The sequence below is a fragment of the Catharus ustulatus genome, chromosome 9 (genome assembly GCF_009819885.2).
Source record: "Catharus ustulatus isolate bCatUst1 chromosome 9, bCatUst1.pri.v2, whole genome shotgun sequence".
Classification (NCBI taxonomy): domain Eukaryota; kingdom Metazoa; phylum Chordata; class Aves; order Passeriformes; family Turdidae; genus Catharus; species Catharus ustulatus.
In genome coordinates this window covers 8397732-8425413 of record NC_046229.1, presented here as the reverse complement: position 1 = coordinate 8425413, position 27682 = coordinate 8397732, and the positions used below count along the sequence as shown (strand labels likewise).

At 42.3% G+C, this 27682-nt stretch overlaps 1 protein-coding gene across 2 annotated transcripts in view; it reads right to left on the bottom strand.

The window, feature by feature from the left end:
• Nucleotides 1–27682, bottom strand: part of BEND5 (BEN domain containing 5) — a 547523-nt gene that overhangs the window by 162191 nt on the left and 357650 nt on the right. For both annotated transcript variants that reach the window (XM_033067189.2, XM_033067188.1), the window contains exon 5: nt 18802–18916. In XM_033067189.2, coding sequence (XP_032923080.1) covers nt 18802–18916 — 115 coding nt within the window. The remainder of the gene's footprint in view (nt 1–18801; nt 18917–27682) is intronic.

Below are 27682 nucleotides of genomic sequence, written 5' to 3'. Positions count from 1 at the left end.
GAATTCTGCACACACACATGCACGTGTGCACAGCAATTTCCCTGTGTGCTCCCACGAGGAACCATTTCCAGTGTCTAACCTCAGCTCCTGGAGGAGCTCTCTGCTTCTTCCTGAACAGCTGTTAACCCCATGGCCTCAGTGCCCTCCATAATTAGGGTAACTTTTGGGAGTCCACCCTTTGGGAAAGACAATAGAAGCTTTGGCTCACTGACCCATCTTTTCTTGTATCAGTTTTGTTTCTCTATTGGATAATGCTCTATGTCTGAGAAATTTGTATACAAGGAACTTTTAATCTCTTTTAAAAATGCAAGCATGCAAAGCGCCGCTGCAGAGTGAATAAATCTAACAAGCACGTTAATAGGTGCAATCCATGCACACAGCAAAAGACCACTGAAAATGAAACCAAGGGGCTTTTGCCTTCCCACAGCACCCAAATCATTGAAATAGCAAAAGGTGTTGAAACCTAAGGGCTCTCAAATCCTCCCCCTGTCTTTTACAGTTTAAAAAAAAAAGAGCTTTGTTACCCTATATGACTTCTGTGTTACTTATGTCACTTCCTAGGAAGAAGCAGCCACTGTCTGACTGATCTTGGCTGAACTTCAAAGATACAGAAAAGCTAATTGGATGAAATGAGGCTTCCAAAGAAAAACTTTGTGTGAAAAGCTCTTCAACCAAAGATTTGCATGCAATCCAAGGAGCCACAATACAGAGTGGCAGCAGCATTCTTAATGTTGTAAAGGAATGCATAATACTTGGGAGAAAACTTTCCTTTGCTCTTTTTCCTCCAAAATGTGTCCTTCTTTTCATTTTCTTCTGCCTCACCTTCAATTTAAAGGTTTATAAAATAAGAAATGTAAAGAAAGTTAATGAAGGTAATATGGAACATTAAACCAAAGATTATTTTTTGATATGGCCACATTATTGGCCTCCAAAAAAGGATAAGGTAAATGTTGTTCCATTTTTAATTCTTGCTATAACAGTACTCTGCCAAAAGTGAGTATAATTATTGCATCTGAAGCTTTGTATCATTCTTCCCATAAGTTTTCTCTTTCTACTTAGTGTGGGTTTGTTCTGAAAGAAGTCCTGGTCAGCAGAGTACCAAGGATGCAGAATACAGTTACCTTTTGGGGAGTGGAGCACACCCCTGGAGGAGATTTTTAGACAGTTATGCAGAACTGGACCAGAAAACTAGACTTGAGGGGGCCCAGAAAATTGTGATGAACTTCAGAATATCCACATAATATGATACTATGATAAAGTCAGGGGAGACCCTCTTTTTATCTAAGCTGACTTTTTAAAACAATGGACCATTTAACACCAGGAAACTTCTACAGTCACCCCCATGAGGGAGGAAAAAGTTTGGTCTCCACCTGCAGTCCCCATGAGGTGACAGCCTGCTATTTGCATTGGCAGCTTGTTTCCCTATTTGAAACATTTACTTTCCTATTTGAAAGCCAAATATTTTTGCCATATCCTCTGCTAAAGTTGTCATCACCTGCCTTGCCCCTCTGACTGAACAGAGGCACGATGTTGGTGCCAGCTTCCTGCATTAAACAAAGTTATCTCCTTCATCTTGTTCTACAAGATATGTTTCCCAGACCTCAGGCAGATCTTTGCATCTCTCTCACATCCCAATTTAAACCTCCCAAAGCACAGCCAGTGCAGCAAGGTTTGCTGTCTAGGTGAGAGCCCAGGGTTAGCCCAGTGGCCCAAACAAGCTCTTTCAGTGTCTGAGTGCTCAGGAGGGTGTCACATAAATAAAAGGTATCTAACATTCTGTATCTCCACATCAAATAGTGGCAAACACAGCAGTGGCAGTGGCACATCAGCCAGGGACAAGGAACCAGCACACAAATCACCCCAGCACAGACTAATGAGCAAGGAGACAGAGAAGGCTCTTCTCTCCTCAGCCATACTCAGAGCAGATTTCAGCTCCTACACTCTGGCTTTGCCCATGCCCAGAGTATCAATTGTCACTATGGTTCTGCCCCTCACAGTCATTCCCAAAACTCTCTTGAATTCTGTCTCCTCTCAAGTCAAGGATTGCCACAGAAATTCTCACTAGTGGCAATCTTCTGTCGTTTCCTGCTGGAGCTCACACTTGGTGGGTGGGTGACAGACATCAGGTCCTGTCTCCCAGTCACAGGGTACCAAACTCTTAATTTCTTGTTAGCAGCTTCTGTCCCACGAAAAGTTGCTGGAATAAAGGGGAATTAAGCACAAGTTACCTTTAAAAATATGTCCCAGAGTAGCTGCAGTCTAGGTACTCAGATTAAAGCAAGTGTCATTGCTTGAAAGGTAATTGAAATGCCAAAATCAGTATGAGAATTTGTGCTAAGTCCTCTCTCAGGACTACACCAAGGCTCGTGATTCAATTAGGTATTACAGCACTAAAGCCAGACCTTCACTCCTAATCTCTGGGCAGAGGATTCAGTATTTTAGAGATAAAAAAAAATCAAATGACAGCACTTTCTTCCTCCTGTTCAGGTCTATATCCTAAAGGCCTGTTCTTCAGTTTTTTAGGAGATTAGAAGACTGTGACTCCCACACACTGTAGTCACAGAGGTGTGCTACACAGGCAAATGCCCATTTAATTAAACCAGCTCTGAAGTATTTTTTTTTTCTTTCTTATTTTAATTCAGGGTAAAGCAAGTTCTAAAACAAACTCAGATTGTTGATCTTTTACAACAGGTAGAAAGAATCTCCCATGCAGCCTTAAAACATGCAGTGGTTATGTTCTTGTTACTCACAGACCTAATAAATTTCCTGCAGAGACACCCCAGATCTTACTTGCTGTAGCATCAACTACTCCCAGAAATACAGCCTCATGCAGAACTACATCCATGTGCTGAAGAAGAATTACAGAGCTAGCTGTAGAAACCTGACCTTACCAGAAAGCTGGATTTTTGGATTCTTTTAATTGATAATCTGCAAAAAAGTCTTATTTAACAAACAACTTTTTAAACAAAGGGAATTATCTTAAACTATATATGCCAAATATTTCTGCCTTCTCTTTTTTAACAAACAGCTCCAGAAACCCAGGATTCCATTATGTTCTTGGGAGAATTGTAACAGACTCTAGAGAAAATAGAAGGGGGAAAAAAAAAAGAGAGAGAGAGAGAGAGAGAGAGGGGACAGCAAAGCATAATTGTGTCCTGCAGATGAACACACTTCTTGAAATTCCATTCCTTATATTGTGCATGTCCTGAGATGCCCCATCCTGCCCCAAAGCAGATCCTCAGCCAACAGGACAGAGGCAGCTGCTCTGGTCCCTACACTGGTGCATTTATGCCTGCAGGCAGCCCCTTGGGAAATTTGACTTGCAGCTGGTTTACACCCACTCATCCTCTTAGGCTCACTCATGCAAAGGAACAAAATCCAGTGACAGGGCCTGTGGGAGATGAGAAATGCCAAACAGGCCACCAATACAAGTGCATGTGAATGGAAACTGGCTGTAGGGCTGCAATCAGAAGAGGAAACACCATCCATCTAAAAATCCACTTGCCCCTCTATTTCATTTAGAACACAAATAACTTTACAGCATTTCCATGGCACCAAGTCAAAGCCAAACCTTTCAAGACAATTTCACTCTCTGATTTGAGAGGTGCTATAAAAGACCTGTAATATTAAAACTACTAAACATAAACACTCTTCATCTGGACTGCAGAAGCCTTTGACATGTCTAAGCCTCAGCAACCTAAACTTCAGCACCTGAGGAGCACATATTGTTAATGAAAACCACAATCCTCTGAACCCAGGGCAGACCTAAGGCTTTCCTCTGGGGTAGAACAGGAGCCACATCCAGCTCCAGCAGGATGGAGTGAGAAAGGCACAGGAGCCTGGAAAGAGCACAGAATAGTGTCCAGACCCCATCTTCCCTGAGGTGTTCTGAAAGTACTGATTTAAGAGACATGGACTGGTATAAAACAAAGCTCTTACTACCAGCTAGTTATAAAAAGTAACTCCAACTGTGTAAATGACCACTTGGCATTTTTACTGTATTTTGTCAATTTTCAAGTAACTTCTTCAGCTGTACAGTATGATAAACTCATATATAGAGAGAAATTTAGGTGGTGGCTTTAGTTAAGATGACCAAAAGCAAAATATTCTGTTCTCGATAGAACTCAATACTAACTTTCACCTTCACCACTGGTCAGCCACACTGAGACCATTTAAGAGCTCAGAATTTAATACAATTTATGCCCTCAGATATAGGAAAATACTTTATTGTTTCCAAGACTAGAGAAAAAAGATGTGGATTATGTGACAGACCCATAATTAAGGTTGTGGTCACATTCTTTTCTTTTTTCAGGACAGCACTCATGGCCTGTATCCAACTGAAATAATCATTCCAAATTCCATGTATCAGCCTTTTATTTTAAAGGTTGGAGATTGTATCTTTATAATAGTAATAATAATAAAAATCTATTTTTCAGGTTTGACCTTAAATAAAGCACCACGTCTATAATGAACTTGTCACCAAGGAACAGGCAGGTACAAACTATTTCTGCTCATGCCAGCAATGGTCAAATGGTCAAAGCTGACTTTTCTCCTGCTTCTGCAGACCTGGAACAACTATAGGGCTTACACAGCTTCAGCCCTACAGCTTTTGCTTAAGGCAAGTGTTCAGGGTGGCAGCAGCAAAGTTAAATGGATTTTCTGAGGAAGTATAACATTTTATTTTGTGATGTTTCTTCCTTACCCTGTATTAAGCTTACATGATACCAAACTACAAACCCCCTCTGCATTGCACAGTTGAAATAAAAAGCCTCTAGCTTCCATTAATTCTAATGGAATTTTTCATTTGAAAGGAATAAATTCTCTCCAGAACTCATAGAATACTTCAATTAGATGGAATGACTTAGTTTATATGCACTATGTCCAATTTTTCCAGTCAAACAATCCTTTAACTCTAAGGGAGACCAAAAAATTATTTGGTATATGGTTTATTGCAAAAGAAAACTATGAGCACTCCACAATAGTTTGAAAATCACACATTTTCAATCCAGAAAGAGGTTACTGTGATCTTTTTTGCTGATCTACCATTCACACACAAAGACCTTTTTTGAAGCCATTCTCATTCACCAAAAAACCCCAAAACCAATAAAAAACAACAAGAAAACCAACAAAACCCAAAACAGATATTTTAAGAAAATCTTTTTATTTCAAACAAAAACAGTCCATCAGGGAAAACACACCATGTCCCCTTAAAGACTTGAATCTTTCTTTCTTGAGAAGCTGTCCAAGACATTCAGCTCTGTCACGACTTCCCCTATTACAGTGAAAAGTGCCCTTCCTGTTCCTGATGTAGATATTCAGATCACAGACCAAGGGGTCCCCACGTACTGGCCCCAGATCATTCATTCCCTTGCCTGCTCTCTGTTAAACTAAATAAAGCTCCAGGACTGCCTTGTGACACAACAGTTTTTCCTAAACTCTTCTTGCTGGTCTTTAGAACAGGTCAAACCTGTTGAGCTGAACACAACTGTTTACACATCAATGTACTGGTTTAATTGGCTTTTGGAAAGGTGAATTTCTGAATATTCTGGGTTGTAAGTAATTATTTGAGACAGATCCAAGAAACACAGAGGAAAACTGCATGATGAAATGGACTCAAACCCCCAGGAGTGTAAGAAACAGAGTATTTTTCAAATGTGAATCAGAAATAAAAGTTTGAGATAGATTCATTGCTCAAAATATTTTGCTTGTCTGATCAAGCCAACTGTAGCTGTCTCCTCTTCCAGCTTCAAGATTTTAAAAAACAACAACTCAGTTCTTGACTCAGTTCTTCTAAGGTAGCAGTCATTTGACTTCCATGGGAATTTATGAATCCTCGGCTGTGTTGTTACTTTTAACAAGAGCTGACAGTTAAATGCATTTCATTAACAGGAACTAGAATGAGAATGACAAAACCTTAGCAGATCAGGTCTGTAATTGAAAAGGTGACCAATGTAAGGAGAAAGAACTGTCTGCCAGGATTGCACTTGCCTTGCACCCACACTGATAACAGCGTTATCTCCTGCTTGTCGCTCTCCTACACGAGTTAGCACAGCACCAGCAGGATGGAGATGTCAAGAACAAGCCCATGCCAGCATCAGGCCTCCCTGCACATCAAGAGCAGGAACTAAAGTAAATCCTACTGGAAGAATTAAAGACAAAGATTTTTCCCAGCTGAAAATGAACAGAAGATTAGCAGTGGCACAGCAGAAAGTAGAGGAGGCTGACAGGCAGTTTGTTAATTGATTCTTTTCAGACTTGGGAGAGCAGGCACAGGATCCAAGGACAACTGCTGGGGTACAAAACTTGCTGGGGGTGCTTGGATGGGATATATATTCTCACTGTGCAGCTTCCTCACTAGCCACCACTGCCAAGAGACTGACTGGGCCTTGAACATCTGTGGGTTTTCAAAACCTACTGAACAAACCTATCTCCAGATGCACAAAATGACAATTTAATCCAGATGTAAAACAATGGGTAGAAGCATTATACTGCTCAGCTGCAGCAGAATAACAGCAATCCTGGTGCTAGAATGTGCTTGATTGAACTGGGAGCTGAGTAGAGCTCAAGGAGTAAAGAAGAGGAGAACCTCTAAAAGTAATGTATTCTGAAGAAACACACCTTTTGGGTCTACCATCCTTTTCAAATGTATTTTGTCTCTAAAAGCTCCTTCCCTGGGTTCACCAAATTTAGAGTAGTCCTACTCTCAGTTGATATATGAAGGTTATTCAGCCTGATTGTTTAGTTTGCTATTGTGTTCCCTTCCACCAACCAGAGGGGGGAAAAGGAAACGTAAAAGAGGAAAAAACCTACCACTATTCATCCTATTATATTTAGTGCTCTCTCTTCCCCTGCTATAACAGCTTGCTTGATTGCCTTGTCCCCCCGCTGTGCCCTTACTCTTTTAGCTCTGAAAGCACTTTGGGAAAGGGAGGATCATTTCTGATGTACTTGTACAGCACCTGGCAGGATTGTGGCTTCTGGTCAGCACGGCAGTGTCAATGCATTATTGACCATCCCAACATCCAGGCTCCCTTGCTGACCTATTGCTAATCAAACCAATGTACAAAATTTGTTTTTAATTAAAAAAAAATGCAACTAGTCAGAGAGGCTTTGGCCACTTCTGTGACATCCTTCTTTCAGTTCCTGGGAGTCCCAAAGGTACAACCTTACTGTAAGCCCTTCCATGATGCACCTCACTCACGGCTTTGTAGAGAATCAAATCGCAGCTCAGCCCACTCTATGAGTAACAGATTGGCCTTGTACACAAGAAAAACCTGTTCTTACACTCAGCTGTTACTTGGGGAACCAAAGGCAAGAGTCCTGCATCCTTTTCTTTCCCTGGCCACCATGTAGAGGCACCTCAGAGGGCTCAGGCTTTGCCAAGCTCCAGTGGAGCTGGCAGAGTCCCAGGATAAATGCTGCTTTGGGTGTTGGGAAGCTCCAGTCGTTTTCCAGCATTTGGATGTCTGAATGGCAGTGACAAAGGGAGGGGGCAGCCAAACCCACCCCAGCCACCACAGCAGCATTCCAGTGTTGTTAGAAATCCAGCTGTTCTCTGCAAACTGACGGGATTGACTGCTCTATTTTGGCTAAAGAGACAAAACTCCCGTTCCCCATCCATTATCACCGTCTTTCTCTCCACAGCCAGCTCCGTGGCTGTGGCAGTGAGGAGGCAGAGGCAGCATTAGCATTCCAGGCACAGGCAGCACAGGAGGCAGCAGGTTCATGATGTGTGCAGCCCGAGATCAGCACTGCTCTCCCCTGAGGAGCTGCACATTGTGTCACCTGGAGCTCCAGCAGTGTCCATCCCTCCCAGCCTGGCAGGGGACACGGAGGCACAATCCCTGTCCCACTCACATATCCAGACAATGCTTTTGTGGCATGGCCAGAAATCCACATCCCCTTTGTGATCCCAACTCCTCCATGGCAGAGAGCTCTTCCTGCAGCTCCTAGGCACCAACCAGGCAGAGCCATCAGCTTTCACATCTTTCAGCTGTCACTTCTCCCTCCTCCCAGCCTGCCCTGCCTGGCGCCAGGGGCAGCAGAGAAGTGATCTGCTATGAGATTAATCGCTCCCTCTGCCACGTCAGCACAGCTATGATGGCTTCTGCATTTGTAGGGAGCAGAGAGAAAAGGGTTTTGTGGACATTTTTTCACCATGGGTATAACAGTTAAATAATGGGTATAACAGTAGCATGGAAAAAGCCCATTTCCAGCTTCTGACGCCAAAAAAGCCCTTTTTTCCTAAATGGACATGGCAAGTCACCCAATTTATTACCAAATAGTATAAATAATCATTTGCTGCTGTACCCATCTAAGGAGTCACTGGCTGCCACTCTCTTTCATTTCCAAGACCTCCAGAATCACTGCACAACAGCCACCTACAATTTATGCTCTGGGTTCAGAATTGCTTTATGTCCATCCCATCCAAGCTGCCATGAAAAAGGGATCCCTCTCTGCTCATTCCTCTCTTCTGTCTGGGTCCCACTTTTCTGCCTGCACCGGGAGACAAGTGAGAACTGTTTTATCAGGTTGGTTTTCTGTGGGATCAGTATTTTTCTAGCTCACAGCACTGCCACACAAGCACCAGTTTTAGCAAAAAGGAGATGGCAGGGATGCACATTCAGGAGGGAAAACAGAGCTGAACTGCCCCTCTGGGTACCCAGAACACATTTTCTTGAGCTTAAAGCAGCTGTGGAACAGCAGTCTCCCATCTCTCTGTGCTTCAGCAGAAAAGGGTTGTGTACTAGTAGCTAAATAAAGTTTCCTTTACAACCACAACCTAAATTTTCAAATGAGCACCAGGATTAGTTTTCAAGAGCTTGGTGCCTTGCAAGCTCCTTAAACTAAATATTTAAACATGTTTCTTTTGGGACACTTCCCCTATGAGAATTAAGCCAAGAAAAATTGTTTCTTCTCCAAACAGAAAATGAAACATCTCAACTCTGAATCACTTAGGGGTCCTTCTCTTCCAAATCACAAGGAGATTACAGAGACTTAATGTGCTGACCAAGACATGCAAGTGGGAGCTTTGGGCAGGTGTCTGCCTTTACACTCCTCAGAGGTGATGCACATCCTCCAAATCTATAATCTTGTTTTATTAATACAATATTGGTTTTGATAACGAATTCTTATTATTTAGCTTTGTCTCAGGATTGTTTTGACGTTACACGACATTGCCCTTAGGACCAATATTATAAATTAAACAGCAAGCTGCCATCATTTTAACTGCTGCAATTTAAAAAATAAATAAATAAAAGAACAGCTGTCACCAGGAAAAGAAAACAACAAAAGTGGAACCTAAACAAACATTCCCTTAGGCTGCTATTGTTTTCCTAATAACTTGGATGGTATTTCCCCCTATCCACCCACACAGCAGCAATTGGAAGAGGAAGACTGGACTTTTCTATCGCCAGTTGACAAATTCTTTCTGATTTTAGAGTATTGAACCCCTCCTTTGCATAACATTAAAACTATATTATTGTATTATATGTAATTATGACTACAAGGAAAGAGGCTCTTGCAGAGATCAGTAGTTGCTGGTGATCTCATGTAAATGGGTACAACTTCAAAAAATCCCAGGATGTCTGTCCAGAAAGGTCTTCAGGAAAACTTAATCCCTCTACTGCCTGCCCTGGCAGCTGGTGAATCTGTGTAGATGAACAGATGTTGCTGAAATGGCAGAGTGGAAGTGACAAAAGACTGAAAAAGATTCTGAGATGCTGCTTGGGGTGGAAGAGTCTAAAACTGGGACACACACTAACCATAAGCCAGGCCTTCCTATGTTGACAGAAAACAGGCAAAACACCTTCCTCACTCTTCCTCTTCAGGCTGTTCACCCAGAAGGAACAGTAGGTGCTCTCATGAAGGCAGAATTTCACCTCTAATTGGTAATTTCTAAAGTTAAGGGAAAAAAAAATTCTCCTCTTGACTTGCAGTTTTCATTTTTCACTTAATTTTTGCAAAGACAATCCCAGCTGGCACAAACAAGCACTGGAGTGTAACCTGCAAAGCTAAAATACAGAAGTAGCTTGGTTCTGCTCCGTGCACCAGCTGAGAGAGGGGCCTCAGTTCTTGGAGAATCACAGAATCATGGAACAGTTCAGGTTGAAAGGAACCTTTAAAGGCCATCTAGTCCAAGTGCCCTGCAAAGAGCAGGGAGATCTTTAACTAGATCTGGTTGCTCAGAGCCCCATGCAACCTTGAAAGTTTTCAGGGACAAGGCTTTACCACCTCTTTGTGGCTGTGTTTTACCACCCTCATCCTAAAATTGTTTTCATTAAATATATTTCCTTTATTTTAAAACCATTACCAGTTGTTTGTTTTGTTGCTACAGGCCCTGATAAAAAGCCTGTCCCCATCTTTTTATGAGCCCCCTTGAAGTACTGAAAGGCAGCAATAAGATTCCCTGGAGCCTTCTCCAGGAACTCAGGAAGTTCTGCCAGGTGCTGCTGTGACTCTGTACTCCTCACCAGGAGCCAGGACAGAGAAAACTCTTCCAAAAGAACTCCTGAAGATGGGGTAGAATGAAGGACTGAATGGAGAATGACCCAACTCAATAACTAGATCACAAGGACAGCTTGCATCCCTGATTATAGCCTCAACTCCATCCTCAGGGATGGATGCAGCTCCTTCTTCCCAGGCCAGGAGAACAGAGGGCTGGAATGGAGACCAACCTCACCAGCACTTCAGGGGCTGGGATTTGCTCCCAGGTGTGTTGAGAGCTCTGTGATGCTGCTGGCAAGGCAAATACAGCAAAGTCAGCATGGTGCCCACTGAGCTCCCCAGCTGCTCTCACCTTCTGTGAGGAGCCAATAATGGGGCCAATAATTGTGTTAGAGAGGGAAAACCAAACAAAGGGCAGCAGGGGAAGAAAGCCCAGAGAGAATTAACACGAGCTCCTGAGTCAGTGCCACTTCTGGGCAGCTCCCTGAACCAGACCCTCAGCAAAGGGCATCACAAATCTTGTTTGGGGGAAGGCAGGACACAAACAGCACCTGGAATGGGGACTGTCCCCACTGGTGACACCCAGCACCCAAAGCACATCTCTGCTGCCCTTTGCCACTGCACTGACACTCGCCTCTCTCAAGGGTAAAACAAAACAAAGATCTGCAGCACAAGTTTTGCAAAATTTAAAAAAATAATAACAAAAGCCCAAAGAAACCACAAAAGCAAAGCAAAGCAAAGCAACCAACCCAAAGAAAAAATATCTCTGGGGAATTTTGTCCTTCGTTTGCTGCTATGAACAGAACTAAGAACTCCAACCACCAGAGATATGAGCCAGATTTATAGAGGAAATTAAAAAATACAAGAAAGCCAAATATGTTTAGTTACTTAACTGAAAGTAAATCTAAGAAACCCATATGGGATTATTCAGACCTAAGATCAGCCATTCAGGAGAGGAGAAAAGGAAACAAATATTTCAACCAAACGGACTTTAACACCCCTGTTAATTACAAATACATTCTGGAAGAAAAAGATACGCAAAAGAAATTGAGTCAGTGAAGGTCAAGACTAGGCTCATACAGCAGCTTACAGACATAAATGGCACTTAGGTACAAAACTTTGATTCACTTGGCTGGGATTCAGGAGCTGGGTGCTTATTCTCTGCATAATGGCTCAAAGGTAATAATCACAAATGGTGCTATTTAAATGGAAAATAAATAGCCCTGTCTCTTTAAGGACATCATGTCTCATTCTCAGTGGAATAGTGGCAGCTATAAAAAAAGCTATGATTTCAGTATTTCTTGTTATGACTTCTCTCCCCGCTCGTCTAAAAATAAAAGGCTACTCTGTAGTTCCAGATCAATCTAACTAAAAGAGAAGAATTCGCTTACAAAAACAAAATAGCAGCTCTGACACTAGTTAGGTATTCATCACATGTGGAAATGGCCCATAATGCTGCCTTCAAACCTTTCCAACAAGTTGTATTAAATTAGGTTGGGTTGGGATTTTTTTTTTCCTTGCACCAAAAGCAAAATAAATATAGCTTTATTTAATGCTACTAAAACGTTCAGATCCGACTGGAACCCCAAGGCTTTGTTTTTAAAGCACATATACTGACTCTATTGATTGGTGCAGTCCTCTGTGCGAGAGAATTTGTCACATCAATAGCAACTGAAAAATACTCAGGAGCTGTAATATGGTTTAAATGAGCAGTTACCACATCAATATAAAGAGCATTTCAACGGCAGTAGATAGGAACCCTTTTGCAAACCTAGTATTTGTTTTAAGATAAAGGTTGACAACTTTTTTTTTTTTTTTTTACAAGGGAGATTTTTTTAAGCAATGGTGAGCAAAGCAGCAACCCCTGTAACTGTCCTGTGGTGACAGCACTCTCTGGGCAATAAAAGCCACGATGGGCAGGAAAGTTCCAGGTAGGAAAGGAAAGGCAATGACACAAGCCAGGTGGATGCAAGGGCAGAGATAACTCTGCTGCTCCCTGGGCTTTCCCATTGCTGCTGCCCAGAGCACACCTGGGTCACAGCTGTGCATCCACCCCTGGCCCAACAGCCTGGTACAACACATGAGCTGGACACGCTGCAGGAGAGAGGAAGACAGAAGAGAAAATTCCTGACCCATCCTCAGTGCAAGAGCTGGGGGAGCAAAAAGCTTCTGCCATGCTGCTCCATCTGCTCCAGGCTCCTGGGAGAAGGTGGTACATGGAAATGGCCATTCCCAGCTGATACCAGATGTGACCTAGGCAGGCTCAGAGAAACACCCACTGGCTTCAATAACATGCAGTCTGAATTAAAAAGCCAAGCAAGGTGTGAGAGGAGAAGTGCAGGAGGCCTCCTGCACCAGGGCTGCATCAGTGGGTCCTGGGTTATGGGGTCTGGCACACATGGCTGGGCTCTCACACCTCCCCAGGGTGTGCAGCCTCTGCTTTGCTCACAAGGAACTGGAGAAAAATATTAATAAGAAATGCACAGCAAGGACTAAACCTCCATTTTACAGGCTTGAGAAATCCCCCTTTTTCAAAAATGAGAAATAGTTCTATGTTTTCAGAGGAGGGAGCGTGCTTTTCCTGTCTCAGTGTGTTTCCTCTCCGCCACATCCCTCCTTCCCTTGGGTTAAAGTGCAGGGGACATTCTTGTCATTCAGGCAAAAATCCCACTAAAGGAAGATGAGAAGCAGCATGTGCTGCAAGTTTTGAGTAAGATGAGAAATTTCACACTATCCTGATATCTTCTGGGTAACTGCTTATTTTATGATGACTAATAGGCAATTACTATGGTAATACTGCAATACAACATGTGTGAGGTTTGGAAATGAGAAATTATAGGTAACTACTTTGGACTCATTTCTATGGTAACAAAAAGTAATTGTCATTAAATACCAGTTATATTGCTGCTGTACCTGGTAATTATAGATTTTTTATGCCCAGTAACATAAATAAAACCAATAAATTTATTCAAAAGGTCCACGATTGTTTACTTATACGTTGCTATATAGAATACACAATGACAAACACCTAATTAGGAAAAATAAACTCCATTGAGAGCTTCATCTTGTCATCTGAGATGGATACTCTGGTTTTCAATTTAAGGAAATGCATGAATTTCCCATGTATTAAATGAAGTTAAGGGGAAAAAAAACAAACTTCTCCATCAGAAAAATAGGGGGAAAATAATGAAGAGAAAATAAATGATTGTCTGCATGTGTGGAGCTGTGTATTACAACTGAGTAAGTGATAGTGAGAACCATCTGACATGTCCAGTCCCCCCAAAAGGCACAAAAATAATAAAATAATTTGGATAAAGTCCACATGTGTCCTTACTGTTAAAAAACTCTTATGAGTTACATGTGAACATGAATTTTTGACTATTTCTAGTCACAGAAATAAAGTCCAGAAAAACATGTTCAGGGTAAATCTGAAATATTTCACCTGATCTTTGTTTTCTGATTGTATTTCAAATCTTTCAAAAGGAATGTTTGGAAAAGGTCAGTTTTTAAACAAATCATACCACTAACAAACAAAAATGAAAGAAGATTGTCCTTTATAAAATGCTGGTATGAATAATTTAAAATGTTTCTCAAGCCTTCCCTTTTTTTCATTTGAAACAGTTTGCTAAATTTGACTCCCTTCTACAAACCATTTAAGTCCTTACAAAACTACATTTCTGAGACAAAAAATATACAATTTGCTCAAAACATGAAATCCCAACATGACTTTCATATGGACACTGACACTGTTTATGGTGAATTTGGTTTTCCAGTCTGGGTAGGGCTGGCCTCTTTTCTGAACAACAAATTAATTTGTAAATTCCTTACACAAGCAAGAAGTAAGGACTGTGTTGAGTTAATAAATATTGTGGCTGACAGTGAAATGAGGAAGGATTGGAATCAGTGCATGCCCTCTCCTCCCCACCCACAGAGATTCTTGCAGTCCCTACAATCAGGCTAGGAGGACACAGCAGTGGCATTTCAGAACATTTCAGCCAATTCATGGCTGTAATTTACCAAAGGCTCATCCTGTCACAGCTGCCCCAGAGAAGGAACCAGAAAAGCCAAGGAATGGGGACACTGACTGGGTCATGCAGCAGAGCCCTCAGAGAATGGCCAGGATAGTTCATGAGCCTTGTCATGGCATTTCTGGGATACCTCAGTGAAGAGCATCCCAGACTAAGCAACACATCCCTTTTGGTGCCAGTGCAGGATTTTGCCTCTGAAAGGTGAGGCTGACAAATTGGAACTAATCTAAGACGGTGTGGTACAGTCATCTTGCCTGCAGGGACACATTTCAGCATTCAGCTGCAGAATGCCAGCTTAAGAACAAGCTCTCGATAAAGGAAAGTTCAGGCCAAGCCTGGGGATGCACGACTTTTAAATCAAGAACACTTTTCCCCCCCTTAGTCTACCCCCTCCTCCCTGGGGATGGCAATATGATAATGTAGTGCTGCAAAGAGAGGGAGAAAAGTTGAGAAATCTCTCTTCACTGCACTAGTTTCCCTTTTTTTCCTAAAGCTGTTTCACAGTTTAATCCATCAGAGAGGGTGAGGTTAATGTTATAGAGAAACTCACAAATACTTTTATTTTTGTGCCACATTCTTTCAAACTAAAGCTAAAGATCAAGTCATGCACTACCCCCGCCAAAAGGGGTCTTTCTATTCAGTTGAGAGCTGAGGACAAGTTGCCAGCTAGAAATGAGAGAAAATTATACTGAAGACTCTATTTTAGTTGGGTCAAACAATGGCATCTTCCTGGGCAATTTAATTAACAAGCTCATGCTGCATAACATCATCTATGCACTGTAACTGCAAAGCCAGTTACACTTAGAAGTGCAATGATACCAGGCTTTAAGGTCTTCCTGTTTTGGGAAAGACTCTACATCCTTGGCCACAGTGAGCAGCAGGTACCTATCATTATTCTGTATTTCAGGAGGAGCTGTGTGTAATCATGAAGCAAGAAAAGGACTTGGAGGATTTTTTTTTTCCACTGAAAAGAGAATTTTAAAAAAAAAACCCAGGACAAACAAACAAACAAACAAAAAAACCCTCCACAAATCTTTCACTGAAATTGTATACAGACTTTCCAAACATTCTGAATTAAAGGAGCTGCTTTATCGCCCTTGTACATTCCACAAGGCACCTTGTCTTTTCATTCCTAATTATATAGGTCCACAAATTCGTAAACTCTTGCATAAACTTGAATAAATCAGTAAAGTTTAGCATCCCATTTCCATGCATCCTGATACACTCAGCCCTGACATCCCTTTCCATGACCATTTCTTTTAGTGCCACCTGATTTTACATGCAACATATAAAAACTTTCCTCACAGATGAGTCTGTGCTTTGTAGTTGCAGTACTAAACTCACTTGTTGCTGGGATGAACATTTTGCCACACCCAAGGCAGAGTCACAACCCCTTTTGTCTGTTCTCTTGAGAATGAGCAACAGTTTGTGGAAAACAGACACTTCTTGGTGGCATTGTTGCAGATTTGGCTTAAACTCCTAAACCTCAGCTCACAACAACAAAGAAAGGGTTTTGGAGGAGAGCACAGGTCTCACACCCTCAGTCAGTCCTGCATCCCCAGAAATGGCAATGAAGAAAATCTCACCAGTTAGCTGTTCCCACCTCACCCTGGCTTAGCAGTTCCTGCCCTGATGTCAGGAGAACCAGTCCAGTCCATCCCATCCCATCCCATCCCATCCCATCCCATCCCATCCCATCCCATCCCATCCCATCCCGTTATCCCATCCCGTTATCCCATCCCGTTATCCCATCCCATCCCGTTATCCCATCCCATCCCATCCCATCATCCCATCCCATCATCCCATCCCATCCCATTATCCCATCCCATCCCATCCCATCCCAGAGAGCTGCTGACACACTCATGCTGCTCCATTAACAGTGCCCACTGTGCTGGGGCTCCAGAGCACAGCCAAGTGCATCCAACAGTGCACTCTGCCAGTTGTGCAAGGCTGTGCACTGGAGGGGTAAAAGGAAAACCTCCCTCACGCTGGCAGGAGATCAATTTACAAACTCAAGCATGAGGTTTAATTACCCATTTCATTATCTTAGCTTGCACAGCTCTGAGTGTGAACCTTCAATGAACCAAAGAAATAGTCACCAGCTGCTGCTTTGAGAAAGAGGGAGATAACAGGGAGAAGTTCAAATGCCTAAAACTGCTCTTGCTGCATGTGGCACCCCGTTTGCAAAAGCAGGGGTTACCCCCAGCCAGTAGATCTGTGTTAGACCCCACTGCATGGGAGACTTCTGAAAGTCCTATTTATGTGCTAATCTGAACAAAGACCAGAAGAGATGAAGCAGAGTTATCCAGCCGATCACTGAGAAGCCTCAGAGTTAAATTTTCAAATACCAGCAAGCGATCCTTAGAGATTTTTTTAGATATTCATCCAGTAAATTCAAGTAAATAAATTGTGATGTGATTGTGGATTTTGTATGAGCAGGAAATAAAGTGTTTGCTGTAAATTATTCACTCAGCACTAGTTAACTGCGATGCTGGCACATTACTAGGCTTTTTAATATTCTTCTCAAGATAATAGGTAGCATTTTGCTTATTATCCTTGTTTTTAAGTTATTAGTTGCATTAGGCCATTTGTAAATACAGTGAAGAATTGCAAGAAAATAAAATGTTTTTTCAACTAGCTCATTAAAATTCTCTTTAGTTCAGGAGGGTTGAAAATCCTGCATACCATGGAAAGTTAAACCAAGAGTACACCATCGAACTCAGCAATTCCAAATTAATTCACATGCCCTTTCCCACTACCTGGGATCCCAAAAGGCTTTTCAAGTTCTGAGCTGTATGAATCCCTATAAAAAGCTGCATGTCTCTCAAAAACTGTAAATAAAAATGCAGGGGAAAATCTCTACAGAGCAAGTGAACTTATGGGGAAAACAAAAGCTGCTTAATTGCAACTGGAGCTTGTTCGTATGCCAGACACCTGGAAGAAAGGAAATTGATGCAGTATCAGATTCTAGAGCCATTTTGGGGCTTTATTCCTCTGTGGTGACACACTCTGATAAATTCCTGGTGCTGTCAGATGCCACCACTGCAGCATCACTGTCTGATTTGGAATTTGCCAAGAGCTGAGTGTCACTGCAGCTGGAAGGACAGCACCTGTTCTCAGAAGTTTCACCTAGAGCACACAGAGCCACTGTTGAAGTCACCCCAGAACTCCCTGCTGCTTCAGTTCAACAATGAGCAAAGCAGAGGAGGGGACAGGGGCACAGATCACAGAACCATAAATGCTGGAAAAGATCTCTAAGACCACAGAGTCCAGCCGTTAACCCAGCCCTGCTGAACCACATCCCTAAACACCACATCCTCACTTTTATCACTTCCAGGGACAGTGATTCCACCACTGCCTTGGGCAGCCTGTTCCAAAGCCTGGCTGCCCTTTCAGTTAAGATTTTTTTTCCCTAACACTTCCTGGCACAACTTGAGGCTGTTTTATCAACAAAGAACTGCCAGCAGCCCCATTTTCTGCACCTTCTACCTTCTTCCTCAGTGCTCTCCTCACCCATACAGTAACCCAGCCTTCTGCCTAGCAATGCAATCCCTAATTAGACCAAAGCTCAAGGTAGCCTGGCTGCAAAGTGAATTGTGTTATTTAGTCTTGCGCTGTAAGCAAAACCACATGCAGTATATTTCATTTCTCAGGGGCTTCTCCAGAGAACTGTGTGGTACATGTAATTGCCCCCACAAACAAATCATCAACTAATCAACTGCTTTTCATTATCACCTCCAGCAGCACATTTATTTTGTAAATAAATGCATTAAGAGCAAACAATTTTAGGGAAAACAAAAGATTATCTGAATACGATCTCAACAGAGGAGGTAGTAAAGTAGTAATTCAAACACTAAAATGGAGCAAAATTAGCATAGGGTGGAATGATTATTCCATTCTGTGTATCCCTATCTATTACAGTACAATAACAGAGTGAAGTCTGTGACTTTAATGGATGATCTGGGTAGTTTAAGGGAGCTGTGATTGACTGACACATTTACATAGAAGCTGATGAGCAGCATAATGAGTGCGTTTATGAAACACAGCTAAGGTCTAACTCTAAGCTGACATTAACTCCCACATCTAGAGGAGGCTCGTGGAGCAGATACCCTGCTGTCTTGGAGAGCTGCTCTCCACCTCATGCAGTGAAAAAAATTGCCATTTGCCCCTTTCCTAAGGGGGAATTTCAGGAGGCACATGGCCACGTGAGGATCTCCAGTTTAAGAGGAATTAATTGAAACAAGCCATAAAAGATTCAATGAAAAAAAACAGTGCAAGGTGTATAAGGCAAATATAACAACAGACAGGTTCATTCCCCACACCATACCTGTAATTTCCTAGGTAAACTCCATCAGGATTGAGCATGGGAGCAATCTTGAAGACCAGGTGATCTCTCAGTACTTTTGCAATTGGATGGTGGCTCACAAGGAAATCAATTATACCTGAGGAAAAATTTTAAAAATTAGTTTGAAGACCAGAGCTGCAGCTGATCCATGATTTCAATGATTTCCAGATGTCTACCTGAAATTTCACATATAAAAGATTAGAATGATGATTTCTCCTGGTTCCTGCCACTGCTCCTGCTTCCAACAGAACAAACCATTTGCAATCACACAGCACCTGCCACCTGCTTAAAACTCCAAGGGGAGAACTTTGAGGAGAAATACCTTAATCTGTCCTCATAATGCAGGTACAGCACAGCTGCACTACCAGACACTGTCGAGTTTCCACAGAGGGAGAAGTTACTGCTCATCACTTAAGCCATGATAACAAAACCTTTCTGAGAGGAGAAATGCTGATACCCCTCACACCCAGCCTGCATAGGGCTCACACTGCAGCTCACCTTGACTGGAAATTTGTTGAGCTGAGCCATCTCAAATTCATTTCAGCATACACCCAGACCCACCTGTGATGTATGAACACACATTTCAGTTCATCTGCACGTATAAAGAAATGTAAAATGCCTCACAAAAATTGTGAGAGTTGCATGATATGTGCACTGGGCACAGGAATATTTTGCCACTGGTGGACTGGAATTCATAAAGTCGTATCCTTCACATCTTTTAAACTCATAAAAACCAGGAGTAACTCCACCTCATTGTGTCCTTTAATGTGGAACCCAGGCAAGTGATGGGGAAGCAGATCCTAAATGCCCTTCCTTTGGGCACATCTCAGCACTAGAGCCTGCAGGAGCTCTTCCTCTTGTCCTTGTGCTTGGGGAGCCACTGAATATTGCTCAGTCCTGGGCTGGTGCTGGGGCAGGAGACAGGAATCTGGCACTTCAACTCACTGCTCATCCCTCCGCTGTGTTGGTACTGACAGAAATAGCTTCCAGGGAATTAATGTTGAGATAAATTGAGTTCCTGTGTAATCTCAGGACACCCACAGATAGGTCATGACAATTTGCTATTTATTGTAAGGTCCATCCTGTGAAGCAGGAACCATTTACTGAATTTCCCCAGAATAAATCAATCACTACGGTCTAGTAACCGGATAAAATTAAGCAGAGAAAAATTAGGGCTGCTCATCAGTAAAATTTCAGTAATGGTGAGCTCTATTAGAGTGTGGAATTGTCTCTCCAGGGTAAGAGTGGAATCCCATCATCAGAAACATTTAACACTGGACAGGGTAAAGCCTTAGGGAATAGCTGTAACAAGCAACAATTGGGCATAGAAGGGATGGCCTGGGCTAACTAGCTGACTCCAGACCTGATTTTTTGTGATTCAATCAAAGTATTTTAAAGAGCCCCATAACCCCATGTTCATACCAGGTTAAATGCACTTGTTTATAGTTTGGTATTCAAGATGAGACCAAAATCTCACATTCTGCACAACTCCTTCATTTAGCTAATTTCTCAAGCCCCACTTTGTATTTCAAATACCAGAAAGTCTGAACCTAGGCTGCTGTTGGAATGAATTCTAATTTTCTGTGGCACATGGAGAAAAATGAGGTTTCTGAAATGTCTGAGATGATCAAGATATAGTTGACTCTAAACATCAGCAATTTTTTCATGTCTCAGTGACTAATCCTGAAGAGGAGAGAGAAACTTTCTGTAACCAGGTCTCCCACTTGAGAAGAAACTAAAACCAAATTTCTGAGGGAAATTAGCATATCCATAATTATATTGCTCAGGAAATGTTCCTGCAATTACCTCCTCTCGATGAAGGAAACCGAACATCGATCTGCTTTTTGGCTGGTGCTGTGATTTTTGTTCATTATCCAACAACAAGAACACGAAGGAACGACAGGGACACAGTTGGATCCTGAATAACCAGATTTCCTAACTGTATGCAAACACGAAAAGCTTAGCTATGTTAAACTGCTGCTCTGGCTGTTTCCTGGCAGTGTCTGGAACATAATCCACAGCACACCCACCTGGAGGGCTCAAAATCACTTAAAGGGAAACAACCCCTCACTTAGTCCATGGTTTCTCACGACACTGCGCTGGTTTTAGCTTTAAAGAGCTTGAAACTTGACCCAAGCATCACATCAGTTTGTGTTTTCTAAAACACTTGGAGGAGTCAACTATTCAGAAATCAGTGTGTCCAGAGCAAGTTTTGTCCTGGGTTAGATAAGACCCTGAACTGAGCTAAAACCAGCACAAATATTGCATGGTGTGCATTGTGGATCACTGCCTCACCAGAGGCTTGGCAGCACACCAGGCAGGTACATGGGAAATGCTCAGGGGGAACAGCACTGCTTTCCTTTCAGGAGGGGACACAAAAACCCAAACTCTCAGGGCTCTGCTGGGGCTGTCACTGTGCCAGTGAAGAGGCTGGTCCAGGTTCTGCTCATTTCTGCCCTGCTCACAGAGCTTGGCACGAGCATCTTGGCAACTGGAAGCTGCAGTTTTCAGCTTCAGCAGGCAATTATTATTCCCTGGGAAAAAGCATGCAATGGTGTGGAAGGCTGCACATAAACATGCAATGGGTGAGGCTCTGCTGTGCCTGACTCACTGCTGCACCCAGCTAAGGGAGCCTGACCTTGGGCACCAGAGCTTGGTGTCAAACATGACCCAGGCACCCCAATCTTGCACCCAAGTTACTCATCAAAAGGAGATTTACTTGATTTTCTTACTTAGCAGGCAGTCAGTTTAGCCTGAAAAAGCCTTACCCCATTGTAAAAATATCAAGGAAGAGTTAAAATTAACTCTCAGAATTCTAACCTGGTAGTAGAGCAGGTAGTTTTTTCATGCTCCGTTCTAAGGAGCATGAGAAAAGCATGAGGTAAAAGCTTATATATACATATACAAACCTCACCCTAAAATTATTTCAAGTATCCAAATAATCAATCCAACTAGGAAATAGCTTTGTCTTTCAGAGGAACCCAATAGTTCTGGACTGTCTGAAATAGTCTAGATCAATAATGCTTAAAATAAAAATACAGATATCAGACTATTAAAAATAAAAATACCATTGCCGAGAACTTGGTCCTCCTGTTAATAAATCAATACAAACTAAATTTTACAGCTTCTGTAATCAGCAAGAGACATATCAGTGTATCTCATTAGGCCGGGGTTAAGAATTTGGCAGCAACCAAAGCCCATTTAATATCATTTACTTCAAGGCAGACATGGCAATACAACAGATGCCCTAATTTATTTGTTGATCTTTGTATTAAAATAACAGTTTGCTGGTAAACAGGAAGGGTAATGATGCCAGTCACCCTTGTTAGTGGCTAATAATTGCTTAAATTGTCCACTAATTGACCTGTGCTACTGTTGAAGCACTGGATCGTGTTGCAGGCCATGAAGTAAACAAGGCCACTGTAATGTTACTTCAGAGAATGACTTCTGGAAATAGAACTACTTATTGCCATAAATTTTCTTTTCACAGATGAGCAGATTAATTGGTCTGCCAATTAGTCTGCTATTAAAGAAAAAAAAGGGCTGCCCACAGATTGGTTGGATCTTCGAACTGTAGCCCCAGTTTGGGTCAAAGGAAATAATCCAATCTGAATCAGTCACATCAGCTATGAAAAATAAGACAAGCATTATTTAAAAACACAAACCTCCGTGGCTGGAGATCAAGGAAAATCGCCAAATAATGAAGTATTAACTCTTCAAGAGACTTCAAAATGAAATAGAGAATGTGATGGAATGGGCCTACTGAGACACATTACAGTGTGGAAAAGTTCTCCAATTAGAAGAAGCAAAACAATATGGATTATTTTCCTCTCAAGCTTTCTGGAAAACAATTTCAAATAATAATGTGCAATTATAGATGCTGCTTGGAACCAGAACAGCTCAGAAATCAGCATTCAGCCATGACACAAGAAGAGGCTTATTCATAGTCCACTAAAAATCCACCAAAGTCTTTATATGAACTTCAAGGAGCTTTTCATAGTTGCAAGTGAAAAGGGAAGAAAGAATTGAAAACAAGGAAAAGGGAAAACAATACTCACAACTGCAATTATTAGAGACATGGCCACATTGACTTAAAAATGTCAGACTGCTAAAAAATTGATTTCTTGGTAAACCCAGTTTCACTGAAACTGCACCAAATCTGGACCAATCCCCTTCTACTCTTCTACACTGAGTCTCTTTCTCATCTTTATTCTTTATTCTTTCTCAAGGCTGAATGCACTTTTTCAAATTTCTCCTGCCTTCTGCAGCTCAGCACCTCTCAGCTGCTCCAATGTTAGGTCCTGTAGCATATTTCTGCCCAGCCCCATCCAGCTCAAATTATCTGCTGGTTCTTCTCAAAAAAGTTAATCATTCATTCTTCTACAACATGTCATTTCCACTGTTCTGTCAAGACATTTCCTCAACCAACCTCCTTCAACTCTGTTTAAACTTCCTGCTGGCTCTAACATGACCTCTCCACATTTGCTCCTTCCAAAGAAAAGCCAGCCTTATCCCCTGCTTTTTTCCATTACTCCATCCTTTCACCCTCAGTCTGACAATATATTTAATTGTGCAACTATATAATACATTTGCCCTGCTCCTATTAGTGAAAATCTAATCAGCACAGATCCTAATGCAATATGGCAACTGCTAATGCAAACATACCCTGCACTGTGTCTAGTATATGCAAAAAAAGAAGTGATTTATGTTTTCAGACCCATTTCCTAATGCTGAGTAGCTGCTGGTATCCTTCAGCCAGCTCACCCCAGCCTGCAGGTTAAAGAGGCTCTGACAGTTGGGCTCTAACAGCCATAGGATCAATTCCCTGGAAAATAAATGTAAAGGAGCCCCAAATGCTTATGGTCATGTTGAACTATTGAAATATACTGCTAAAGGAGACTGAATCCAATGTGAATGATGCTATAGTTATGTTTCAGTGGGGAGTAAGAAAGCAAAAATATGGGGTTGGGCTTTTTGGAGAGGTTTTTTTAATGTGGCAGTGAAAATAAATAAAAACAAAAACAGGTGATAGTGGCCAAACAATGACAATATTCTCCAAAAAAAACAAGTACAATACACAAAATAAATGACAGCAACCCATCATTGTGCCACCATTTGCCTGAGAAGAGTTTCTCCTTCAGCAACAGGGTCTGTTCAGCCTTTGCCCTGTCTCAAAAAAAAACCATCATCCAAAACAAAAAAACATGAAAAAGACAGATGGAGCCTTTTCTACACCCCAGCATGGTGGGAAGGAGAGGTGTCACAGTCCCACTGAACCCTGCCCAGCACAGGTCACAGCAATGCTGTGCCACAGTGGCTCCAGAGAAGGCACATCTGCTCCTCCAGTGCAGCCCCAGCAGAGCCCAACAGGCAGAAATGGCCCCAAAATGCCTGTCTGAAGTGCTTCAGTAGTCAGCACAACAGCAAGAACAAAAATGAAAGCATGTGAAGGGTGATAAACGAGCAGAGCTGACTCAGAGTGAGGTTACTGACATGATCTGACATCATGCTGTCACCAAAATTATTCCTGCAAAAGATCATCAGAGGGGTCCATATGTACAAGATCATCACAGATGCTGACTCTGCCCCTTCTTACAGTTCTACTCCTCCTCTAATGTGGAAAAACAGATTGACAAACTCCTGTGTGTTTTGTTTGTAGTATTTTACACTTTTTTAGAAACATGTTTCTTGGGCAGGGGAAGAAGTGAAGGAGGGTGATGCTAACATCAATCCAGAAAGAATCTAGAGGTTTTGAATGCTTTATTTATAGGTTGCTTTACCTTTCCAAAGGTCCTCTTTGGAATCCATGGCAAAGCCCAGGTTTATTTCATCAAAATTATCAAAGTTAATACGGTTGGTGAAGAAGCACAGCAAAGCTAAAACAGGCACCTGCTCACGGTGTTAGATGGGGGGAAATTTAATGTCTGAATTATGTCACCAGTTTCCATGCATGCAAATGCCTCTCTCTGAGCAGTTTCTGCAGTTGGGACTGGGAAGATCCAGAGCAGTTTCTGCTTTCCATGAACCCCTCTCTGGCCATCCTCAGCACACCCAGGTGCAAGGCAAATGAGGGAAGAGCTCTCGCTGTCAGAGGGATGCAGTGCCTTGCACAAAACCTGAGTGAGCATCCATCAGACCCCACTTTTCAGGTCAGACTCTTCTCCTGCTTCCTCTGCTGATGCTCAGACTCCATCCAGACATCCCCCAGGAAAGGCTCAGAGGGGACCTGCACAGACCTGCGGGTGGCACATGATGGAAAACAATCAAGTTTTTGAAAATGCAGAGAAGTGAACAATTTTCCCCAATGGTTCCTGTGGACAGGAAGGTCTCAAGAGAAACCACAACTAAACAGCAATTGCCCATGATAAAACACATCAGAGCCAAGGAAGGCAGGTGAGGCAGCTCGAGGAAGGACATCCCTGGTTGCATTATTTCTGAAAAGCTGATTGATTCTCTTGGAGTACCAAACTTTTGAGCACACAGCAATTTGTCCCCAGCTAGACAGGTGAATATTTCAGTGCTAAGTAAGACCTTGTTGCATGAGTTTGGTTGGTTAAAAGCACCCTCAAAAAGCTATAGGTCCCCATGGTCATTTCAGTTGTTTTTTTAAACCTGCAACAAACATTGCTATTGTAAAAAAAAACCCTATAAACCAAACCAACAGTTAGTACCTAGTGAATGGTGCACACAGCCCCACTTCCCCTATTTTTAAAGCAGTTTTAATTAACCTGAGTCAGAAAAGTTAAACACCTAACTAAGGATTCAGCTGCAATAAGCAGATTGATTAGAAACACATCAAGCTATATTATGGCATGTTTGTTCTTTTATTTACCATTTAGTCTCTCATCTGTTCTCTGCTGTAACTCTTGGTCTCTTCAAAACCCAGGATTAAAAGCAAAGGAAATCTCAAATAATGGGATAAAATGAATGTGCAGGAAATGAATGGGTGAATTAGATTACAGCAGATGAAACACTGAGGTCTCAAATGCAAAATGCAGGGAGTTTATTTAATTTGTTACTCTTTTAAAATGAAAATATGCTCACTGACTTGAATTAGTAATTTTCCTGGTTTAAGATATGTTAGGCCATTACAGCTAGGCCTGTTTCCAGAGCAGTGAAATAAATGGAAAGCAGCCAGTCTCCCAGGGAACACAATCCTCACTGCATTTTGCCAGCCCAGTGGAACAGTGCTAATGTCAGCTCCAGAGAAAACCACGCTTCTGCTGGAGGGGCTGCATGCAAAGGAATTGAGAATGACTGGCAACAAATACTTCAAATGGCAGAGCAAGGCACTGTGGATTTTCTCCAGTTTTAATGTGCATGGTAAGCACAGACAGTAATTGATTTAAAGGAGATTTTAAAAACTCGTCATTCCCAACCATTCCTTCCCTCCCTCCTCCAGTTAGCCCAGGGTTTGACAAATAATTAATCTGGAATTTGGTGTGGCTGGAACACAAGTCCATGTGAAGCAGTGGGAGCAGCAGACAGGAGCCTCCCAGCTGGGTTCTGTCAGAAGGAGAGAGAAACTGCTCTGCCAGCTGCTGACCCAAGTCAGGGCATCCCAGCCAACACCTCCACCCCTCAGGCTGCCCAGGTATCTTCCTTTGCATGTAATGATCTAACTGAGGGGGCTGAAGTCTCTGGTGGAGGACCACAATAAATTAATAATTTAGCACTATCTAAACACATCAGCAAGTCCCAGGGTGTGGGGACAGTGAGTGCCCATCATGCTGCTGTGCCACAGCTCTATGATGAAATAACTCTGACCTTTCTGGTACCCAACATTTCAACTGCTTTCCAGAGTTATACAGTCATAAAAATCCTTCTCACACCCTTATGAGGGTACAGGAAACATTTCTGCCATCCCAGCCTCAAGTGGCATTTGACATGTATTAAGATTGCAACTTCAATGAAGATTTGGGAAATTGTGCCATAGTAAAACATTCTGGGATTCCTGGGTAAGAAAATGGACCATCTGATACCATGAGGCAGACCTTGCTTCCCATTTTAATGTGTCTGCTGAGTGGACAAGACTGGGATGGAAACCTTTCAATTTACAATGGATATTCCACATAAAGGAGGTACATTTACACCACTGCCTTTCATGTGCACTATCCTGCTGTTTTTGAGACTTCTGCATTTAGATCATGCAAACAAGGCCTCAGAACACCAAAGAGTTCCAGACCCTGACGCTCCAGATGCATTTCAAACAGGGAGAATACACAGTGAAATGGATGTGACTGGAATAGTCAGTCACAAATCAGCAGTCTAGAAGTACAATCAGTTCAGTGTAGAAAGTTGCTAAGTGATGAGTGTTTGGGATTTCCTATGTATTTTTATGAGCTGTTGCTCTCTCCTCATAAAAAGATTCACATCTGCTTTGAAGGATATGAGGCTGCTGGTGCTTGGCTGGAGCACAACATCCCAATTCAGTTCTGAAAAGATATAGATATACATTGCCAGTAAAACATAATTAAAGTTGGCATTCCCAGTGACTGGGATGTGGGACCAGGAGCCAGAATGCCTGATCTTAGTCTCTAGCACTGCTGATTTTTGGCAAGTTGCTGCCAGAGTCTGCTGTCTTAGTGTGTTCAACTTGAGATAGCAATGGCCAGATTTGCAGGGCAGCAAAACTGGCATCTCTGGGGCCAAAACCAGCAGATGGATTTTCCAAACAAACTCATGAAAGCTCACTGGAGCCGACTGTGGCTGGAAACATGGCAAGTGGCCACAAAATTCTAGGTGCTGAGTAAAATTCTGGAACTTTTCTGTTCTTATTCAGATGTCACTGGTGAGATCTGTGCCACTGACAGTGCATCCCCTGCCCACTCTTCCCTAAAGATAAGCACTTTCTGAAAATCAG